We start from the raw sequence: 24,225 nt of genomic DNA, 5'->3' as shown, positions 1-24,225 counted from the left end.
CGGCTGTTTTTCTCCCAAACTTGGACATTTCTCCTCCCTGTGCCTTCTTACAGTTTTTTCAGCCTCCGTTGCCCCCAGGACCGGGCATTAAACTCCAAAATTCCTATTCCCGAGCAGGAGTCCCCCAGTGTGCGGCTGCCTCCCGCCCACCGTCACCGGAAGTCCCATGCACTTTATTAACCTGGCTTGTCACCTCAAAGATTTGTGCACAGACACTCAAGTCTCTCTGTTCTTGTCCCAAGTAAAAATACTAGATATTGGAATTTTGAATAAAAACACAAAATGCTGGAAATACTCAGCAGGCTGGGCAGCATTTGTGGAAAGAAAAATTGAGGGTCTGTGACCCTCTGATGACCTGCAAAGTCTCTCGGCTCTTGAACTCTCATTAAAAGTGTTCCATATTGCGCATTCTCCCCTTGTCTGGTGGGTCTTGCCCCTACAACCCAAAAAGATGTGCAGAGTAAGTGAACTGGTCATGCTAAATTGCCTCTTAATTTAAAAAAAAGATAAAAATAAAAACTATATATAATTGAGTACTCTAGATTTATAAATAAAAGTGTTCCATATAGCTGGTATGGTCTCCCCTCACTCTTCCTATCATAACCTACCACCTCGCTCTTCTGCGTTGAATTTCACCTGCCAAGTGTCTGCCCATATTCCACCAGCTTGTCGACATCCTCATGAAGTTTTTTCAATTCCTTCAATGTTTACTAAACTTCCAAGTTTCATGTCATCTGCAAATTTTGATAGTGTGCCCTGTACTCCCAAGTTCCACAGCAGCAGTTCAAGTACCGAATGAACCCTGGGAAATTGTATACCGTCTCACGTCTCAAGAAGAGCCATTCGCCACAATTCTTTCGATTCCTTAGCCAATTTTGGATCCAGGCTACTGTTGGCCATTTTATTTAATGGATTTCAATTTTGTTAACAAGCCTAATTGATAGAAATTGGCTTTCTAGTTAGTTATAGATGATATAGGTAAATGGTTTAATTGAGAACTCATTAAGAGTAATTAACTAAATCATATTAACCATGAGAGTGAGGAAAGCCGAATAGCTGGAAACATTTTGCAAATTGCTTGAGACTTGCTAGAGACTGAAGGAACAGTGACGTCAGAAGCAAATTACTGAGGATGCTGGAATCTGAAACAAAAACAGAAAATACTGGACAATCTCAGCAGGTCTGACAGCATCTGTGGAGAGAGAAGGGAGCTAACGTTGAGAGTCTGGATGACTCTTTGTCAAAACATTTACAATCCTTCTGTCCTCTGTGACCACTCTTAAATCAAAGGTAGATTGGAAGATTGCGACCAATCATTTCACAATTTCTACCCTTACTTCCCTCAGCAACCTAGGTTAAAAACCATTCAGATGGGATAGCTTATCCACTTTAATATTGCCACACTTTCTAATACCTACCTTTTAACTATTTTTACCTCATCTACTATAGGTTTGGCAAAGGCCAAATTAACCCTTTGTTCCATAAGCAATAAAGAAATTTAAAGACTGGACATAATCAGAGGGCAGAGAGAAGATAGAATACCGTCAGTCCAAATAGAGTCTGAGAGATAGGCAAAAGTAGTAGAATGAAGTGTACTTATAAACAAAACAGGGAGAAGGAAAGTTTAGGACAGGCACCAATCATTCAACTTCAACTATTTTTAAATTCGGCAGACATGTCTTGGTAAAAATGGAAACAAAATTCTGAACACAATGAGGTCTTCATGGGTATGGTTTCCATTATGTTTTTCAGTGTTCATTTAAACGTGCATGCTATTTGACTAAATAATGATGAATAATCTATTCACTGCAGACTGTGGCAGAGTAGAAATATCACTGGACTAGTAATCCCCAGGCCCGGATTAATGCTCTGGGGGCTTGGGTTCAAATTCCACCATGGTAGCTGGTGGAATTTAAATTCAGTTAATAAAATCTGGGGTTAAAAGCTAGTCTCAGTAATAGTGACCATGCAATCAGTTGTTGATTGCTGTAAAAAAAACACCTGGTTGGCTAATGTCCTTTAGGGAAGGAAGTCTACTATCCTTACCTGGTCTGGCCTACATGTGACCCCAGGTCCAGATGGAGCTGGACTCTTAACTGCCCTTTCAAATGGCCTTGCAAGCCACTAGGCAACAACTGCTGGCCTTGGCAATGACACCCACAAATTAAAAATATATTTTTAAAAATGCATAGTTGAAGAAACAAATGATCTAATTGTTGAATTATGAAATAAAAGTTGGAATTTGTAAAAAGGTAGTACCTGTCTTATCATCTGCCACACAGAGTCAACGAACTGCAAGAAGACTGGCGACCTGTCAGCATCTGTATGGTTCTTATCTCCATGTCCAACTCTCTGTAAAAGTATTTCTGCACTAAGCAATCATTCATTATTGTAGAAACATAATGAAATACATGCTGTAAAACTCAATGTACAAGTCTACCTGGCATATACGACAACCCCATTTTCCAAGCCTCAAGGATAATGTTTTTGCATATTATATTATTACAGATCATTAATGTTTAAAGAAGAAATCAGATCACCCAGCAACTAACCAACAGAACTACGCACACGATTCAGTTTATCTTTCACAAAAACAAGTTTTGCGTATGTAAAGAAAAATTAAGAAAGCACTATTAACTTAACATTATAGCTTAAAGAGACTTGTGCTATAAACACATTGCATTTACTTCAGGGGTTATTTTATCAGTTTCTCAACTGGACATCCCTGTTTTTCACAGTTAAACTTTAACTCATAAACCTAATAGTTACATTCTAAGACATAAAATACGAACTAGATGTTCGCAACAATATTCTTGACACACAAGTTAACCCCCTTTTCGGCTACAACTGACATTAGTAGTCCGCCTCAATTTTCATCCCACAAGTGCACGTTTTACTGGACCTTATAACCAGGCGGGAGCGGGCGCGAGGGGTCAAGCGGGCACGAGCCTGCGTTGTGAAGATGTGCAGGAGTTTAAGGCACGCCTACTCTTAGCTGCAGAGGTCAATACCAGTTCAAAATTGTGGCCACTCAAACCCACGCCAACCATTCACTTTATACTCGGCCAGTAAGTCGACCCCTGTTCTTGGAGGGATTGAGAAACTTCAAAGGCCAACTTATATGTTCCCATCTATGGAAAATCTAGGGCATGATTTCCAACAAGGAAACAAGAGGACACAGTTCCAAGTCATGAAAATAAGTATAAGAGAGATGCCAAAAAGTATTTCAAATGAAGAAAATATTTAACAGTTGGAACAATTGCAGGGAGGTTTGGTTCGGGATGCAACGTGGCATTTATTTAAGAAACAGCCAAATTACCTAATGGGGAAACAAATATTGAAACAGAACTTCTATCATTATAAAACATCCCAACACTCCTTGCAAAAGCATTATTAAACAAAATTTGACAGCAAGTTCTTAACTGGAATATCAAGGCCAATGACAAAATGCTTTGTCAAATAGGCATGTTTATGGAGTATTATCAAAGAGAAAAGAGAGGCAGAGGAGTTTAGGAAGGGAATTCCAGTGCTTATGGATTTGATCGAATTGTTGAAATTGGGGTTGTTCAAGTGGATCGAAATGGAGGGTCACTGGTATCTTGGAGGTTTGGAAGGTTGGAGGAGATTACAGAGATAGGGGGAGGCAAAGCCATGGAAGGATCTGTAAGACAGAATGAGAATTTTAAAATCAAAGCTTTGAATATTGCTGAAGAGACATGTTGCCAAAGCTTTTCATCTGGCACTCAATCACGACCAAATGCAAAAAATCACAACAATTCATATCAAAGGAGAAGGGTGCCAATTCGTTGGCAAGTCAACTCTGACTGGTCAAGACATTGCCATGGAGAAAAGAGTGGTGAACTATATGCCTCACAAGCTCCTAGAACAGTCAAAATCAAGGCTTTGTTAACCAGGAGCCGGAGCCTGTATAGATTAGCAAGCACAGGGTGACTTAATGCAAGTTAGGACATGGGCAGCAGAGTTTTGGATGGCAATAATTTTATGAAGAGAAGAATGTGGGAGACTAGCTAGGAATTTATTGGAAAAATCAAGTCCGTAGTTAGCAAAGGCAATGATGAGAGGTACAGCAACAAAAAACTGAGATGGGGAGGAGTTGGGCAATGTTATGGAGGTAGAAGTAGCCGATCTTGGTGATGCCATGGATAGGTGGTTGGATCTTGGCATCAACCAAGACACCATGGTTACAAATAGTCTGGTTCAGCCTCCGACAGGTTATCAAGGATTTATCAATGTAGTCAGTGGCCAGGGATCTGAATTTGTGGTGGGGACTGAAGACAATGGTTTTGGTTTTCCCAGTATTTGTTGGAGGGCATTTCTGCTCATCTTAGTTCTTAATGTCAGACAAGCAGTGGGATAATTTATAGACAGTGGGGGTAGATCAACAGAGATGAAGTTGAACTGTATGTCTTCAGCATATATATGAAAACTTGCACTATGTTTTCAGATGGTGTTGCCAAAGGGCAACATGCATGAGATATAGAATGGATTCAAGAATAGATTCTTGGGGAACACCGGAGATTATTGTGCAAAAGTAGAAGAGGGACAATTTCAGGCATTCATGGATTAAGATTGGATACATAGGAATGGAAGCAGGTGAGTAACAGAAACTAAAGAAAATAGAACATAAGCAAAAACAGTAATTAAGCCACTAATAGATGCTCCAAAGATAGTGGGCTGGATTCTCCGCCTTATGCCGCCAGTATTGGAGCTCCCAATGTGGTGGAGAATCCAGCGACTGGAAGAAAATGGGATCCCCGCCCGTTTCCAAAGTTCCAGCCCCCCGCTGGCATCGGGATCGAGGTTCACGCTCCGCGGCTGGGCACCATATTTTCTGGGCCTGCGTGATTCTCCAGTCCTCTGGGCCGGGAATCACGTGGTCGAGCATTGGTGCTGGTCCTGACAAGTATCTGACGTGGTGGACCTCGCGGTGGGCGCCAAGTTGGTAACTCTTTAAGGGAGTTGCCCTTAAAGTCCTTTGGAGCACCCCCCCCTCCCCCCCACAATGCAAGGACTGCATACCCCACCCCCACAAGATTCCCCTCCCTAGCAGAGACCTACTAATTAAAGAGATCCCTCCCACAGACCCTCTAAATAGCCCTCTCCCCAGTCCCCCTAAATATGGTGACTTTGACCTACGGTTCCGAAAGCCCTCCACCACTAGAGATTCTGCATCTGTTGTATACCAATTGATAGAGACAGATTGCTATGATTAAATAACTATCTTCCTGTTTTATCATGAAACTGCAAGGATGGGGGAAGGCCAACTAGATGCACCTTATTTTTTTTGTCTCCTTTTCCCCCCTCATATTTTGATTCTCTCTTGATCTACCTCTTTCCCACTCTATTTGCATGTGATTTAGAACTCTTGTATATCTCACATTGATGTAAAGTTGCAAATTGTATGTGTTTTAAATGTTTTTTCCCTCACCTTGCACTTGATAACATTGTTGGGAATCTGAGCTTTTTTTAAATCTTGGACTTATTCAAAGTATACAATCAACTCAATTAAGATGGTCTCTATTTATCTTTCGGTAGTTCGTTTGATTTTAATTCACAGCATTTTGTTCCCTCCATCCTTCACTCTTTCTTGCTCCAACCATTTTTTATTGCTTAAGAAGATGATCATCGAGGTATAATTGAGATTCCAGGTGCAACCTTAACACTGCAGTTCCATTGTATTTTCATGACCCAGGAGAAACATGCAACACAAATATGGTGCAATGTGAATAAATGCTGACCAAAAAGCTAACTAATATTGTTAATTGCAAGACGTGTCTTTGCAGCAATTTCTCAATTGCAATAAACGTGTCCAGGCGTCGTTAAGAGAAGATTCTACTTTGTACGCAGTGGAAGCAAGAAGACACCAGCTTAACTGAGGTTGATTGTACATGGTGACATAAGACCAGGACCAAATGTTTAGATTCCCAAAAATGTTATCAAGTGCAAGGTGGCAAAAAATCATTTGAAACACATATAATTATCAAATTTACATAGTTTACTTGAGAACATGATTAAAAAATTATAAGAGTTCCTCTAAATGGTGTATGCATAACTTTGTTTAAAAAAATTGTATTGATGTAACACCTTTCATGACCTCAGGACATCCCAAACTGCTTCATAGTCAGTGAAGAATATTTGAACTGCAGACACTGCTGTAATGTAGGAAACGAGACAGCCAATTTGCATACATCAAGATCTCACAAACAGTAAGGTGATAATGACCAGTCTTTTTTCATGATGCTGATTGAGGGATAACTATTGGCCTGGACACCAGAATCCCCGTTTCTCATCAAAACAATGCCACGGAGGACATCCGGTGGCAACCATGGAGTGAGTGGTCGCACATTTGGTGGCACCCGCTCAAGATGACCCTTCCCCATTCGAATGGGTTTTTTCATTGAGGGCAAAAGATATGAGAAGGGCACCTCTGGTGAGTCTGGTGCATGGATCAGAGGACGAGAAGTGCCATGAGAAAGAGAGAGCAGCTGGAGTAGGACAGTTTTTGTGGTGCGCCACAGGTTAAGATGGCGGAGGGCAAAGTGGCAGCACTGCCCACCCAGTGGTCGACGGAGCAGCTATGGGAGTTTTTCAATAATAAATTCCAGCAGCAGAGGAAGGAAGCCTCGGAGGACCTGGCTAAGGTGCTGGAGCCACTCAGAGCAGCGATTGAGAAAGTGGGGCAGAGGCTGGAGGCTCAGCGTCTGGCGATACAGAAGGTGGAGGAGGTGGTGGGGGAGCACGAGGAGCAGATGGCTTCGCTGGCAGTGTAGCTGGGAATGCTGGTGGACAGTCAGAAGAGGCTGAGAGAGAAGTTGAAGGACCTGGAGACATTGCTCCAGGCGACAGTATTTGAGGATAGTTGGGATGCCCAAGGGCACCGAGGGAGCGGAGGCCGCCAAGTACGTGGCAAGGATGCTGGAACAGTTGATGGGGTAGGGGGCCTATGATCAGCCTCTCGAAGTGGACCGGGCACACAGGGCACTGAGGAGGAGGCTGCAGGTGGGGGAGCAGCCGAGGGCGATGGTGCTGCGGTTGCACCGTTCTTGGACAAGGAATAGATTTTGAAATTGGTGAGACAGACCAAGATGTGCACCTGGGAAGGGAGTGAGCTGTGGGTCTACCAAGACCTGGAAGCGGAGTTGCGAAGAGGCGAACTGGGTTCAACTGGGTAAAGGCTGCCCTCTTCAAGAAAGGAGTGAATTTGGGCTTTTGTACCCTGTCCGCTTGTGGGTGACTCATCAGAAGTAGGAGTTTTATTTGGACTCACCAGAGGACACAATGGGCTTTATGAGAGACCATGGACTGGGACGAGTGTGAGGACACTGAACTTTGGAGAGGAGCTTTGCATTTATGGTAGAATGTTTGGGGTGGGTTTCAATGGAGCAGCGGCGATGGCGAGTATGCCTTTTGTTCTTTGTTTGTTGGTAGTTGCGAGGTAAGGGAGGGGCGGAGTGATGGACTGGAGGGGGATGGAGAGGTGAGAAGCTTTGGGCGGGGGCCACCGAGGGCCCTGAATTCTTGAGGTTAGAGAAGATCAACTTCGCTCTGCGGGGATCAGTAGAAGGGTTCACCCGGAGGTGGAAACCATTTACTGATTTCTTCAAGGAGGATTGAGGGGTCAGCAAGTGGGAGAGGGGGGTAAGGGGGTTAAAATGGGGAAGGCAGGAGAGTGGAGGGGGGCTGGTGTCGGGAGCGCTGGAAGGTTGGGTTGTTTGTTGGGTTGATGCAATGTTCTTCTGATGTTCTTTTGTTGTTCTTTTAATATTCTGCATATTTATATTTTTGTTGAAAAGCCTTGAATAAAAATATTTTTTTACAAATCAAATCAATGCCATGGATCCTTAACAGAATAAGTGGATAATATTGTGCATGTCCTTCTCTTATTTCTAGTGGGGCTAAAATTAATGCTGCTTTGAGCGCATGTAGAATGTTTCTATACTTACAAGTTGAAATCTATGGCCAAAGCTAAGCCATTCCTTTTCAACAAGTACTTCAAAGCCTCTAATTGTACGGTAATAGCTGTCCAACATAAGCATTGCCAGAGATGTCAACTGTGCCGTTCGGTCCCAACCATCACTGCAGTGCACCACAACTGAAGTCTTTCCAGATTCAACTTTGTCAGCAATCCTCAAAGCACCAGCAAGAATTAGCTATGGAACACAAGTATATTTGTTTATGGAACAAGTGTAAATCTAGTGACAGTAAGTTGTTTGAGTAATTTGATAACAACAAAAATGAATTTGACATTTTGCATTAGAGATCATCCAAGAATGAACTTAATTAAAACTGTACGCTAAAAATTATATCTGAAAGCATTCCATTCTATTTAATAGGTTAATCCTTTGAAAGAATTAATAACAAGGACCAGTTCTCTTCAATATTGAAGATAACATTTGGCATTATGTCCTTCTGAAAGCTTTTAGGGAAATTTCATGTAGTTTAAAAAAAACAGGAAATATTGTGCTTATTCTTCATTATACTACTGCGCAGAGCTGCTTTTTACAAAGTGTCAATGCACGGAATTAGACTACTTTTAATCAATTTCTAGCACTTAGCTTTAGCACTCTTGATTTCAATGATTTTTGAATAGCAAAAGTAATGAAGTAGCACTAAGGTTAATATCTTAATTAGACTAAGTTATGTTGATTCTGTTTAAGTGTTAACTTTAGGTACTAAATAAAACTGACAAAGATAAAGTAACACTTGTGTATATATGACAAAAATATTGCCTAAATGCCCATTTTCTTTTAAGAACAAATAAGCTCTTCCACTGTTGTTGAAAACATCCTTGCGTAACCTGAAGATGGCACATTTGAGTGGATAAAGCCCAGAAGTGGATGAGCCAGAACTTTCTCCAGCTCAATATTGTTAGAAACAAAAGGATCAACGGATCTCCCACCCTGGTTGCTAGTTCAGGTTGAACTGATAATGCACAAACATAGTGAAGACTCAACTTACTTTTATGTGTTCCAGCCAGTGTGTTGATTCTAAGTTCGACAACCAACGGGATTCTTCTATGTCAGGGTAAACTATCTCTTTCAATTTTCGTAAGGATTCCCTCATTACATGGATATTGTGGATATCAAGGAAGACCAGCTCTGCATTCTGATAGGCATCTTCACTTTCATAGCCACCTCCCTTTGCCTGAGCAAACCCAAATATAATAAAGCAAAACGGTCTCACATTTATAAATTACAGTATTTCAAAATTTCAACTGACAACAGGACTTAACATGAATGCACTGGCATCTGGAAATTTGGCATGACCACACTGACTCTTACCAACTTTTACAGATACACCATAGAAAGCATCCTATCTGGCTGTATCACAGCCTGGTATGGCAACTGATTGGCCCAAGACCGCAAGAAACTTCAGAGAGTTTTGAACACCGCTCAACCCATCGCAAAAACCCGCCTCCTATTCAGTGACTCTATCTACACCTCCCGCTGCCTTGGGCAAGTGTGCAGCATAATCAAAGACCCCTCCCATCCTCTTACTCACCTTCCAACTTCTTCCATCGGGCAAGAGGTACAAAAGTCTGAGAACACGCACAGACAGATTCAAAAACAGCTTACTCCCCGCTGTTAGCAGACTCCTAGCCGACGCTATTATGGACTGACCTGATTAATACTACACTCCTGCATGCTTCACTCAATGCCGGTGCCTATGTATTTACATTATGTACCTTGTGTTGCTCTACTATGTATTTTCTTTTTCTTTTCATATACTAAATGATCCGTTTGAGCTGCTCGCAGAAAAATACTTTTCACTGTACCTCGGTACACGTGACAAGAAACAAATCCAATCCAACAAATCCAATATGAATGCATTGGCAAGAACCATTCTCATGATGATGCAGATGCCACCTTCTAACATTAGCTATGTCATAAAAGAATGTAAACAAATTGCCTGGGAATGCCGTATACAGTTTGAAGGACAACTGCCACACTTGTGAACCATTGCTACAGTGTTCTGTGGAATCCAACTCCATCGAGTCTGCACCGGCCCTTGGAAAGAGCACCCTGCTTAAGCCCATACCTCCACCCTATCCCCATAACCCAGTAACCCCAACTAACCTTTTGAACATGAAGGGGCAATTTAGCATGGCTAATCCACCTAAACTGTTCATCTTTGGACTGTGGGAGGAAACCGGAACACCCGGAGGAAATCCACGCAGACACGGGAAGAAAGTGCAAACTCCACACAGACAGTCACCCGAGGCTGGAATTGAACCCGGGTCCCTGGAGCTGTGAGGTAGCAGTGCTAACTACTGTGTCACCCATTGCTGCTGGTCTGAGGAGAGTAGAAGTAACAAAGACATTGGTTACATTTAATATTTCCTGAGGCTATGTCCATCAATGCCAAAAGGTACAGATCACTCGGGGCTAGATTTTATGTTTTTCAACAGGGTGTGAAAGCAGAATGGAAACTGAGAGGTCTGCTCCTTCCTGCTCCCACCTTCTCAACTCATCAAATCAAGTGTCAGATGGTCAAGGAGTCGTCCAGCAGAAAAGAGGCCAATTAAGATTGCTAAACTCTACAAGTTTAAAGGCCCTTGCTCGCAATCTTTATTTTTTATTGGAGGGCTCAAAAAAGCTTTAAAGAAGTTATTTTAAAAGCAGACACAGCAATATTGACAAACATAATCTGCTGCTACAATCAGCCATGGTTGGTGGCAGGCCTTTTCATCCACCATTGAGGCGACTTGTCACGGCTGCCATAAAATACTCCCAAATGTTTTCACATCCAACAAACGCGGCAGGCAATGAAAAATTGCGGATGACTGGGACATTAACAAACTCAATAGCTGTAATTAATAATTTTAAATCGGTGGGAGGGCTGCCGATTTCTATACTCACTCGCCTTGTGTAATTTCAAAGTCTGGCATGTTGACACGGTATTGGTGACTCATGTCATCATGGCCTATTTTACATTCACACATTGCGGTGCTGGAGGATACCATCTGGAGGCAGCCTCCTAGATTTGCCGCCACACAATCCAGCCTAAGGAAATGCACCATCAAACTTGGGCGGCACGGTAGCACAGTGGTTATCACTGTTGCTTCAGAGCGGCAGGATCTCAGGTACGATTCCCAGCTTCGGTCACTGTCTATGCGGAGTACGCACGTTCTCCCTGTCTGTGTGAATTTCCTCCGGATGCTCCGGTTTCCTTCCACAAATCCTGAAAGATGTGCTGTTAGGTAATTTGGACATTCTGAATTTTCCCTCGTGTACCTGAACAGGTGCCGGAATGTGACTGGTAAGAACATACATGCTCTCGATAGAGACCAGTAACGTTATTTTTTGTTTGCAAATACTAAAAGATTGAAACCACAGGGTTCACTGTTCAAAATAAAATAATTTTACTGCACAAAATTCAAGGGACATGAATATTACTAATTAAACATGCAGTTCTGTTAAAGATATTAGAAATGCAATGAACACTGGTGCTTATACTGGAAACAGAACATCTTAATTCAAACCTCTTTCTACACCCATTTGACGTACATCCCGCCAAAAAAAAGCTCATGTCATATACGTGACAAAAATTGGAAGGTTACCCACTTATTTCAAAGATTCATATAAGGGTTAATATTTCTTGGGCCTTCTGCACACCTGAGGAAAGCTGTCCCTTCAAATCTCCTCTAACCATCCCATGGTTGTAAAGTCCCAGTAACACAGACGTCACTGGCGGGGCAGATCTTTCCTGGGTCTAATGTTTTTTAACTCTGGAATCTTGTATATAAGAACTCTTTCTCTCTTTCCTCAGCTTGCAGTCCAACTCACAGTTAGTAAATCCTTCAATTATGAAGGGTTTTAGACCTTTTCAGTCAGCACACAGACTTCAATTGAATTCTGCTCCAAAAAGATGATCCCTGCAGCCAATGTGTTCAAAAGCTAAACTGCTCAAAAACAGAACCACACACAGAATCTAGTTCTTCTTGTAACGAACTTCTTGTTTACCCCTTTACATTACTATTGTTCATCTCCCTAGCAGCTTGGTTGCACGATCTGTATCTGGAAGCAAGTTGCTTTTTACAAGAAATCTTTCGTGGAAAACTAATTTTTAAAGGGACCACCACCCCAACATAAAATATAGGTTTTCCCCACGCCAAAAGTAGGGAGGCATTGCAATATCACAAACGTAATACTGAAAATAAAATCGAACCACATATCCCTCAGGGAATCTGAATGCAGCCATTGGAAAAAAAACTACATACCAACCAAAATTCAGTTTTACTCTGAGCAATAAGCTTTAAAAAGATAATGTTTTTGATCATTTATGAGGTCTAAAAGGAGTTTTAACCCTAATCCTAATGTAGTATCCATAGAATTAGTTCTAATATGGTTTAAATGCTACTTCTCAAATGGCATAATCCTTGAGCACAACATCAGCTTCTGTATGAATGCTGATAATACCAAAACTCAGTACACTAGCCTTGCTGACATTGGACTCTTTGAAAGTTAAGTCACTGATAAAACAGATAGATTGTTATCTAGTTTAAAATAGGTAAAATCAATACCGGCCAAAATTAACTGCAGCCAAAATATCATTCCATAGCCCTACCACTACCATGGCTATTTGTTCAGGTGAACCTGATGGAGTGTAGCAAAGTCCTGTTTGACCCAAGTTAATTTTCAAAGCATACACCCTCACATCTACACAAAGAAACAATGCGAAAAACAAACAATTCTCAATTAGGACCGGCTCATTCGAAAATTAAAGTTTAAACATTACCTTGTTAGCCACTGCATTAACACTGGGCCTAGCATCAAAGATAAAGATTTTGTGAGATTGTGCATTGGAATCCATAATAATTTGTAGATATTTTTCATCATCTTTGCTGCGCTTGCCACTCATACCAACCAGAGGTTGGCTGCAGCGAGTGATTGTTGCCTGGCTTTCTGGATGTATCCATGATATTACCTGTGGGGAAGATGAAGTGATTACAATCCTAATATTTTATAGGTTCAAATCTGAATTTAGTTTATTGAAGTGTCAGTTAGTCACTAGACAGATCATCTTCAGAATGCAATTTTATGGAAAGGTTCAATTTGAATATCTCCAAAAGCAATTGCCTCAACTATCACAACCACCTTCATTCACAAATCAAAGTATTTCTCCCAGTAGTAGTATAACTTATATCATGAATTCTACTGCATATTTGAAATATAACATTTGCTAATAAGTCCAACCAACTCATCTTTTCATAGGGAGAATTACCACGCTATCTGATGATTCAATTCATTATGAAAAATGCATCATGGCCATGGAGTATACCTCGTAATCCAAATTGCTATTGTATTAGATTTCAAAAGAACATTTAGCTTGTGATTAGAGCATAGATTCGTGCAAACTTTTTAAATGGACAGAAAAACATTTAGACAGAACAAAAAACGTTAGCATTCACAGAGAGTAAATCCAGTTGATTTGAGATTATTTGTAAAAGAATGGGGATACTGAAGTAGAAATTTACATCCCACCAGAGCACAAATATGAAAGTAGAAATCATGAGGGGAAACAATTATTGGGAATCTGAAAATCTCAAACTTGTGGCAACTTCATGTTCAATATCAGAACTTTAACAGTCTAATCTCACCAGCTTTGATCCACAGGTGAAAACTTTTAATTGTATTAGCCTGTTAATAAAGATATTGTAAAATTGAATTTTGCTACATAATTTTCTTTCTTCAACATTTCCAACTCCTTTTACGAATCAATTACCAAAATGAATTAGTAGTCTACTTAGTGATCTAATTTTGCTATCCTAACCAGTCCGTCGGGACATTAGTTACTTCCAGTTAAATTACTTCCTTCCATTCTTCTGTGGAAGACTCTCACTTTAGTTCAGCGATTACTCATAGCTTAACTGATCTAGGACTTACCACAAGAAATTGCTCACCTATCACTCCGATTTAGTATAGTTGTACAGCTCAACCTGGCTACCAATATCCTGGTTACATTTCACACATATTTAAATATGCAAAACAAATCAAACAGCTGTCCTTATTTAAAAATAAAGTACTGAGGAAGATGCCATTCCATAGAAATATAAAATCTATTCCAGGGATTTGTATCCAAAATCAAACATTTTCATCAGTAGAATTTTTGTACTTACTGGTATACGGTTTCTGGATCTGAATGCTGCTACCTTCTTCAACTCATCTTCTGGGACATTCACTGGCACCACCAATATGGCAGGATAAGTATCACAAAGTTCATAATTATCATTTATCTTACTTAGTTTCCAGCTTTCATTTGGTAGACCCTGAAATTAAAAATAATCTTTTTTGTGTGAAGACAATATAAAATACATTACTACATAGTTAGATAATAGTCAAGCTGCATTTATAGAATTCTATTAACATAAAAAATATCTCAAGTTGTTCTTAGCCGCATGAGATTAAAAAAATGAATATCAAATCAAAGAAGGAGGGATAACCAAAAGATGGTGAGAGGTAAACTTTGAGATTAATTTAAACATTTGGTCACATGAACATGAACTCAAAACTCTTTTTTTCTTCACAGATGCTGCCTGAATACTTCCAGCAATTTTGGTTTATATTTCAGATTTCCAGCACTTTTTAAAAAACTTTTGTTAAATACCTAAATTGTGTTTCTAAAAATAGACTTTGAGAGTCAATAAAATATAGCAGACGGAATGGTGGCAGTTTAGTGAGTATGAAATATGTTTTGGATTCTCTATTTCATGCTCTTTAGCCAAGCTGTTCCAGTACAGCTGCAACACTAGCATCTACCAGCAATGTGGAAAATTTCCCAGGTGTGTCCTGTGCAAAAAGCAGGACAAATCCAACCAGGCCAATTACCACCCTATCAGTCTCAATCATCAGTAAAGTGATGGAAGGGGTCGGCAACAGTGCTACCAGGCGGCACTTGGCAATAACCTGCTCACTGATGCTCAGTTTGTGTTACGCCAGGATCACTCAGCTCCTGATCTCAGTACAGCCTTGGTTCGGGGCAGCACGGTGGCGCAGTGGTTAGCACTGGGACTACGGCACTGAGAACCTGGGTTTGAATCCCAGCCCTGGGTCACTGTCGTGTGGAGTTTGCACGTTCTGCCGATATCTGCGTGGATTTCAACCCCACAACCCAAAAGATGTGCAGGTTAGGTGGATTGGCCCCTTAATTAGAAAAAAATAATTGGGTACTCTAAATTTATATTAAAAAATGTACAGCCTTGGTTCAAACATGAGCAAAACAGCTGAGCTGCAGAGGTGAGGTGAGAGTGACTGTCCTTGATATCAAGGCAGCATTTGATTGAATATAGCACCAAGGAGCCCTAGCAAAACTGGAGATGGGAATCAGGAGGCAAACTCTCCATTGGCTGGAGACATACCTAGCACAAAGGAAGATGGATGCCGTTGTTGTAGGTCAGTTATCTCAGTCCCAGGACATCACTGCAGGACCTCAGGGTAGCCCTAGGCTCAGCCATCTTCAGCTGCTTCATCAGTGACCTTCCTTCCAATACAAGGTCATATGTGGTGCATTCACTGATGATTGCACAATGTTCTGCACCATTCCCAACTCCACAGACACTGAAGCAATCCACGTGCAAATTCAGACAATACCCAGCCTTGGGCTGGCAAGTGGCAAGTAACATTCACGCCACACAAGTGTCAGGCAATGAGCATCTCCAATAAGAGAGAATCAAACCATCCCCCCTTGGCATTACCATCACTGAATCAACATCCTGGGGGGTTACCATTGACCAGAAGCTGAACTGGACTAGCCATATTAATACTGTGGCTACAAGAGTTGGTCAAAGGCTAGGAATCCTGCAGTGGGTAACTCACCTCCTGACTCCCCAAAGCCTGTCCACTACCTAAAGACACAAATCAGGAGCGTGATGGAATGCCCTTCATTTGCATGGATAAGTGTAGCTCCAATAACATTCAAGAAGCTTGACACCATCCAGGACATGGCACCCCGCTTGATTGGCACCCATTCCACAATCATTCACTCCCTCCCCACCAACGCACAGTGGCAGCAGTGTGTACCATCTACAAGGTGCATGGCAGGACCTCACCAAGGCTCCTTAGGCAGCACCTTCCAAACCAATGACCACTGGTCATTGGGCTGGTTTAGCTCACTGGGCTAAATCGCTGGCTTTTAAAGCAGACCAAGGCAGGCCAGCAGCACGGTTCAATTCCCGTTCCAGCCTCCCCGAACAGGCGCCGGAATGTGGCGACTAGGGGCTTTTCACAGTAACTTCATTGAAGCCTACTCGTGACAATAAGCGATTTTCATTTCATTTCATTTTCATTTCACTAACATCTAGAAGGACCAAGACAGCAGATATTGGGAAAACCACTACCTGGAAGTTCCCGTTCAAGTCACTCACCATCCTGACTTGGAAATATATCACCGTTCCTTCACTGTCACTGGGTCAAAATCCTAGAGCTCCCTCCCTAATAGCACTGTGGGTGTACCTACACCACATGGACTGCACCACTTCAAGAAAGAAGCTCACCACCACTTTCTCAAGGGCAATTAAGGATGGGCAACAAGTCCTGGCCCAGCCGGTGAAGTCCACATCCCGCAAACATGAAAACGAAAAGTTACTGGAAACGTCTGTGGTTTATTGCATACTGCAACTCCACTAACCCCATATTCATCGAATATAGGATAATTAGATATGTAACAATTTCCATTAGTCAATCACATTGCTGTGGATCTGGAGTCACTTGCAGGCTAAACCAGTTAAGGACAATAAATTTCCTTCCGTAAAGGACATGAGTGAACCAGGTGAGTTTTTACGATAATCGACAATGACTTTTAATTCCAGAATTTAATCAATTCAAATTTCACCATCTGCTGTGATGGGATTCGAACCTGGGTCCCGACAGCATTATCCTGAGTCTCTGGAGTATTAGTCCAGTGACAATACCACTAATTCACTGCCTTCCCGGTAATGCTCCTGTGAAACACCTGGGAGGAACTATATAAATATAAGTTGCTTTTGTTATTGTCACCTGGATTCAAATATCATTAACTAAAATAGACTCAGTTCCACAGCTGAGATCAAGAAAAATTGCCGTTGAAATTACAGATCTGTAGAAGCTACTTCTAATACATACTGATTCAGTATTAATAAATTATACAATATGTTAATAAGATCCCATTACAGACATACATGCCATGTTTTGACCCTGGTTCAAAGAGGTCAAAAAAGCTTCAACAACTTGCAAATGACAGATTAAAGGGGGCAATTCAACAGAACAAGGCACTTACCATTCTCTTATACTCTGCAATTGGGTCGTAAACCTTCCAACCATCTTCTGGAAATATTTCACAGTAGTCATAGGCAAATAATGGCTGAAAAATATTTTTTTAAATCTCAGATAAAGAGTGACTGAAGATTAGAATTTGATCATGATGTGAAAACTGATCATGATGTGAAACATTTGCCGACAAACTATTACAGTTTTGTACTGTCCTGCAATATTAACTCGAGAATCTTCATGGACCATAGTCTGGCTCAGTAGCTCTCAAGACCAAATATTCAATTAAATCAGAGATGAAAGTGACAGACCTGAAATCTTAATTCTGTTTCTCTCTTCACAGATACTGACAGACCTGAGTGTTTCCAACATTTTCTGTTTTTAAATCAAGAGAATTGCCAGGTAAATCACTAAGTTTGCTTTAATTCAAGCTTTCACTGAACAATGACTCACTGGTTCCAGATACAGAACTGCAGCAGCAGATCCGTGTCAGACACAATAAATTATTAGAAAACATTTTTGCTTCACATCCTCTCTGTGGGGGAAAATGACATAATTGGTGGCGGCAGTGATATCTACAGCCAAGATATGTAGTTGAGAATCCTGGTGACAGACAAATAGAAGGGAGCCAAGAGAAAAGAAACAGGACAGCTTTCTCTCCCCGCCTACCAACTACCAATGATCATCTTAGTTCAACAAGCGAACTTAAATCTCCTGAGTTGAGAGGGAATTTAATAAAATTCCCCCAGGGCTCAAATTATGCTCAGATTATTGCCAAACATTTTCCCTACATGTCAAACAAAAAACACTGTGCATCCCAGTTATGTTGTTTTGTGAAATAGCACTACATCCTATTGTTTTTTTTAAAATAATATTTTATTGAAACTTTTTGGTCAACCAACACAGTACATTGTGCATCCTTTACACAACATTGTAACAATACAGATAATAATGACCTTTTTTAAATTTAAACAAAAACAACAACAAATAAATAAATATTAAATAACAAAAAAAAAAAAAAAAAAATAAAAACTAGCCCTAATTGGCAACTGCCTTGTCTCAGGCCCCCCCCCCCCCATCCCCCCCCCCCCCCCCCCCCCAAGTCCTGGGCCGCTGCTGCTGCCTTCTTTGTTCTCCCCTATCTATCTTTCCGCAAGATATTCGACGAACGGTTGCCACCGCCTAGTAAACCCTTGAGCCGACCCCCTTAGGACGAACTTAATCCGCTCTAACTTTATGAACCCCGCCATATCATTTATCCAGGTCTCCACCCCCGGGGGCTTGGCTTCTTTCCACATTAGCAATATTCTGCGCCGGGCTACTAGGGACGCAAAGGCCAAAACATCGGCCTCTTTCGCCTCCTGCACTCCCGGCTCTTGTGCAACCCCAAATATAGCCAACCCCCAGCTTGGTTCGACCCGGACTCCTACTACTTTCGAAAGCACCTTTGTCACCCCCATCCAAAACCCCTGTAGTGCCGGGCATGACCAAAACATATGGGTATGATTCGCTGGGCTTCTCGAGCACCTCGCACACCTATCCTCCACCCCAAAAAATTTACTGAGCCGTGTTCCAGTCATATGTGCCCTGTGTAATACCTTAAACTGAATCAGGCTTAGCCTGGCGCACGAGGACGACGAGTTTACCCTGTTTAGGGCATCTGCCCACATCCCCTCCTCAATCTCCTCCCCTAGCTCTTCTTCCCATTTCCCTTTTAGTTCGTCCATCATAGTCTCCCCTTCGTCTCTCATTTCCCTATATATATATCCGACACCTTACCGTCCCCCACCCATTTCTTTGAGATGACTCTGTCCTGCACCTCTTGTGTCGGGAGCTGCGGGAATTCCCTAACCTGCTGCCTCGCAAAAGCCCTCAATTGCATGTACCTGAATGCATTCCCTTGGGGCAACCCATATTTCTCGGTCAGCGCTCCCAGACTCGCAAACTTCCCATCCACAAATAGATCTTTCAATTGCGTTATACCTGCTCTTTGCCACATTCCATATCCCCCATCCATTCCCCCCGGGGCAAACCTATGGTTGTTTCTTATCGGGGACCCCCCCAGTGCTCCGGTCTTTCCCCTATGTCGTCTCCACTGTCCCCAAATCTTCAGTGTAGCTACCACCACCGGACTCGTGGTATAGTTCCTTGGTGAGAACGGCAATGGGGCTGTCACCATAGCCTGCAGGCTGGTCCCCCTACAGGACGCCCTCTCTAATCTCTTCCACGCCGCTCCTTCCTCCTCTCCCATCCACTTACTCACCATTGAAATATTAGCGGCCCAATAATACTCACTTAGGCTCGGTAGTGCCAGCCCCCCCCTATCCCTACTACGCTGTAAGAATCCCTTCCTCACTCTCGGAGTCTTCCCGGCCCAAACAAAACCCATGATACTCTTTTCTATCCTTTTGAAAAAAGCCTTCGTGATCACCACCGGGAGACACTGAAACACAAAAAGGAATCTCGGGAGGACCACCATCTTAACTGCCTGCACCCTCCCTGCCATTGACAATGCTACCATATCCCATCTCTTGAAATCTTCCTCCATCTGTTCCACCAACCGCGTCAAATTTAGCCTGTGCAATGTGCCCCAATTCTTAGCTATCTGGATCCCCAGGTAACGAAAGTCTCTTGTTACCTTCCTCAATGGTAGGTCTTCTATTTCTCTACTCTGCTCCCCTGGATGCACCACAAACAGCTCACTCTTTCCCATGTTCAATTTATACCCTGAAAAATCCCCAAACTCCCCAAGTATCCGCATTATTTCTGGCATCCCCTCCGCTGGATCCGCCACATATAGTAGCAGATCATCCGCATATAAAGATACCCGGTGTTCTTCTCCTCCCCTAAGTATTCCCCTCCATCCCTTGGAACCTCTCAGCGCTATCGCCAGGGGCTCAATCGCCAGTGCAAACAGTAATGGGGACAGAGGACATCCCTGCCTTGTCCCTCTATGGAGCCGAAAATATGCCGATCCCCGTCCATTCGTGACCACACTCGCCACTGGGGCCCTATACAACAGCTGCACCCATCTAACATACCCCTCTCCGAACCCAAATCTCCTCAACACCTCCCACAGATAATCCCACTCCACTCTATCAAATGCTTTCTCGGCATCCATCGCCACTACTATCTCCGTTTCACCCTCTGGTGGGGCCATCATCATTACCCCTAACAACCTCCGTATGTTCGTGTTCAGCTGTCTCCCCTTCACAAACCCAGTTTGGTCCTCATGAACCACCCCCGGGACACATTCCTCTATTCTCATTGCCATTACCTTGGCCAAGACCTTGGCATCTACATTGAGGAGGGAGATTGGTCTGTAGGACCCGCATTGTAGCGGATCCTTTTCCTTCTTTAAAAGAAGCGATATCGTTGCTTCTGACATAGTCGGGGGCAGTTGTCCCCTTTCCTTTGCCTCGTTGAAGGTCCTCGTCAGTAGCGGGGCGAGCAAGTCCAAATATTTTCTGTAAAATTCAACTGGGAATCCGTCCGGTCCCGGGGCCTTTCCCGTCTGCATGTTCCTAATTCCTTTCACCACTTCTTCTACCGTGATCTGTGCTCCCAATCCCATCCTTTCCTGCTCTTCCACCTTGGGAATTTCCAGCCGATCCAAAAACTCCATCATTCTCTCCCTCCCATCCGGGGGTTGAGCTTCATACAATTTTTTATAAAATGTCTTAAACACTTCATTCACTCTCTCCGCTCCCCGCTCCGTCTCTCCATCTTCGTCTCTCACCCCCCCTATTTCCCTCGCTGCTCCCCTTTTCCTCAATTGGTGTGCCAGCAATCTGCTCGCCTTCTCTCCATATTCATACTGTACACCCTGCGCCTTCCTCCATTGTGCCTCTGCAGTGCCTGTGGTCAGCAAGTCAAATTCCACATGCAGCCTTTGCCTTTCCCTATACAGTCCCTCCTCCGGTGCTTCCGCATACTGTCTGTCCACCCTCAAAAGTTCTTGCAACAACCGCTCCCGTTCCTTACTCTCCTGCTTCCCTTTATGTGTCCTTATTGATATCAGCTCCCCCCTAACCACCGCCTTCAACGCCTCCCAGACCACTCCCACCTGAACCTCCCCATTGTCATTGAGTTCCAAGTACTTTTCAATGCATCCCCTCACCCTTAAGCACACCCCCTCATCCGCCATTAGTCCCATATCCATTCTCCAGGGTGGACGCCCTCGTTTCCTCCCCTATCTCCAAGTCTACCCAGTGTGGGGCATGATCCGAAATGGCTATAGCTGTATATTCCGTTCCCCTCACCCTCGGGATCAATGCCCTACCCAACACAAAAAAGTCTATGCGTGAATAGACTTTATGGACATAGGAGAAAAACGAGAACTCCTTACTCCTAGGTCTACTGAATCTCCACGGGTCCACCCCTCCCATCCGCTCCATAAAATCCTTAAGCACCTTGGCTGCTGCCGGCCTCCTACCAGTCCTGGACTTCGACCTATCCAGCCTTGGTTCCAACACCGTGTTAAAGTCTCCCCCCATTATCAGCTTTCCGGTCTCTAGGTCTGGGATGCGTCCTAGCATTCGCCTCATAAAATTGGCATCGTCCCAATTCGGGGCATACACGTTTACCAACACCACCATCTCTCCCTGTAATTTGCCACTCACCATCACGTATCTGCCCCCGTTATCCGCCACTATAGTCTTTGCCTCGAACATTACCCGCTTCCCCACTAATATAGCCACCCCCCTGTTTTTCGCATCCAGCCCCGAATGGAACACCTGCCCTACCCATCCTTTGCGCAACCTAACCTGATCTATCAGTTTCAGGTGCGTTTCCTGTAACATGACCACATCTGCTTTAAGTTTCTTAAGGTGTGCGAGTACTCGTGCCCTCTTTATCGGCCCGTTAAGCCCCCTCACGTTCCACGTGATCAGCCCCCCTTGCCGGTTAGCCATCATCTTTTTCCAGCTTCTCGCCCAGTTCCCACGCGGCTGTATTTCTCCCAGACGGTGCCCCCCCGCCCATCCTTTCCCGCACCCACTCCCCCCTTTCCCCAGCAGCAGCAACCCAGTAATTCCCCCCTCCCCCCGCTAGCGTAATTACTCCCCCCATGTTGCTCCCAGAAGTCAGCAAACTCTGGCTGACCTCGGCTTCCCCCCGTGATCACGGCTCGCCCCGTGCGGCGCCCCCTCCTTCCTGCTTCTCTATTCCCGCCATAATTATCATAGCGCGGGAACCAAGCCCGCGCCTCTCCCTCGGCCCCGCCTCCCATGGCCAACGCCCCATCTCCTCTCCCTCCCCACCTCCCCCCATCACCACCTGTGGGAGAAAGAAAAGTTACCATACCGCAGGATTAATCATACAATCCCTCTTCGCCCCCCCCCCCCCCCCCCCCCCCCCACTCGTCCCACCACTTTGTCCAAACGTTCATTTTCGTAGTCCAATCATTCCAATTTTTCTTCTACAATAAAAGTCCACGCTTCATCCGCCGTCTCAAAGTAGTGGTGCCTCCCTTGATATGTGACCCACAGTCTTGCCGGTTGCAGCATTCCAAACTTTATCTTTTTTTTGTGAAGTACCGCTTTGGCCCGATTAAAGCTCGCCCTCCTTCTCGCCACCTCCGCACTCCAATCTTGATAGACGCGGATCACCGCGTTCTCCCATTTACTACACCGAGTTTTCTTCGCCCATCTAAGGACCATTTCTCTATCCTTAAAACGGAGAAATCTCACCACTATGGCTCTGGGAGCTTCTCCTGCTCTCGGTCCTCGCACCATAACTCGGTATGCTCCCTCCACCTCCAACGGACCCGTCGGGGCCTCCACTCCCATTAACGAGTGCAGCATCGTGCTCACATATGCCCCGACGTCCGCCCCCTCCACACCTTCAGGAAGGCCAAGAATCCTCAAGTTGTTCCTCCTTGCGTTATTTTCCAGTGCCTCCAACCTCTCCACAGATCGTTTCTGGTGTGCCTCCTGTATCTCCGACTTCACCACCAGGCCCTGTATGTCGTTTTCATTCTCTGCTGCTTTCGCCTTCACGACCCGAAGCTCCTGCTCCTGGGTCTTTTGTTCCTCTTTCAGCCCTTCAATCGCCTGTAATATCGGGGCCAACAACTCTTTCTTCATTTCCTTTTTTATCTCCTCCACGCAGCGTTTCAAAAACTCTTGTTGTTCAGGGCCCCATATGAAACTGCCACCTTCCGACGCCATCTTGGTTTCTGCTTGCCTTCCTTGCCGTTGTTCCAAAGGATCCGCTGCAATCCGGCCACTTTCCTCTCCTTTTTCCATCCGTGTCCAGGGGGAACACCCTTCTGGTTTACCGCACGGTGTTTTCAGCCGTTAAAATTGCCGTTGGGGCTCCTATCAAGAGCCCAAAAGTCCGTTTCACAGGGAGCTGCCGAAACGTGCGACTCAGCTGGTCATCGCCGCACCCGGAAGTCCTACATCCTATTGTTATGAGTATCACAGAATGTCTACAATGCAGGAGGCCATTCAGCCCGAGTCTACACCATCCCTTGAAAAGAACACCCTACCTAAGCCCACGCCCCACACTATCCTTGTAATTCCACCTAACCTTTTGGACACTGTGCGGCAATTTATCATGGCCAAGCTACCTAACGTGCACATCTCTGGAGTGTGGGAGGAAATGCACGCAGACACAAGGAGAACATGCAAACTCCACACAGGCAATCACCCGAGGCCGGAACTGAACCCGGGTCCCTGGCACAGTGAGGCAGCAGTGCTATTTCTCGGCCAACAAGACCACTGATAAGAGTTGAACTCAGGCAGAGATGGGATAGGTGATAACAATGAGAAAAGAATGCAGGATTTTGAGGGTGAATGGGGTTGGGAACAAATTTAGTTGTGCATGGTTGAGCATTTTAATCACCAAAATTAATGGTTCAAAATTATATACTTCTTAAAATCTAAATAAAAAGGCATATAAAATGAATTAAAATGTCCTTCCTAACAGTTCAATATTCTTTTCTTATGCAAGCCAT

At 43.7% G+C, this 24,225-nt stretch overlaps 1 protein-coding gene across 2 annotated transcripts in view; it reads right to left on the bottom strand.

Annotated features, from left to right (window-relative positions):
* Positions 1–24,225, bottom strand: part of mtmr2 (myotubularin related protein 2) — a 148,200-nt gene that overhangs the window by 37,168 nt on the left and 86,807 nt on the right. Inside the window, exons 7-12 of one of the 2 annotated variants that reach the window (XM_072476390.1) lie at positions 17,275–17,358; positions 14,141–14,290; positions 12,760–12,948; positions 8,980–9,165; positions 7,965–8,171; positions 2,260–2,352 (exon numbers count right to left, since the gene is read on the bottom strand). In XM_072476390.1, the coding sequence (XP_072332491.1) occupies positions 2,260–2,352; positions 7,965–8,171; positions 8,980–9,165; positions 12,760–12,948; positions 14,141–14,290; positions 17,275–17,358 (909 nt within the window). The remainder of the gene's footprint in view (positions 1–2,259; positions 2,353–7,964; positions 8,172–8,979; positions 9,166–12,759; positions 12,949–14,140; positions 14,291–17,274; positions 17,359–24,225) is intronic. The other variant, XM_072476391.1, reaches the window with a different exon arrangement.

The sequence above is a fragment of the Scyliorhinus torazame genome, chromosome 15 (genome assembly GCF_047496885.1).
Source record: "Scyliorhinus torazame isolate Kashiwa2021f chromosome 15, sScyTor2.1, whole genome shotgun sequence".
Lineage (NCBI taxonomy): Eukaryota > Metazoa > Chordata > Chondrichthyes > Carcharhiniformes > Scyliorhinidae > Scyliorhinus > Scyliorhinus torazame.
Note: the sequence above shows the minus strand (reverse complement) of the source record. Positions and strands in the feature narration are given on the sequence as shown.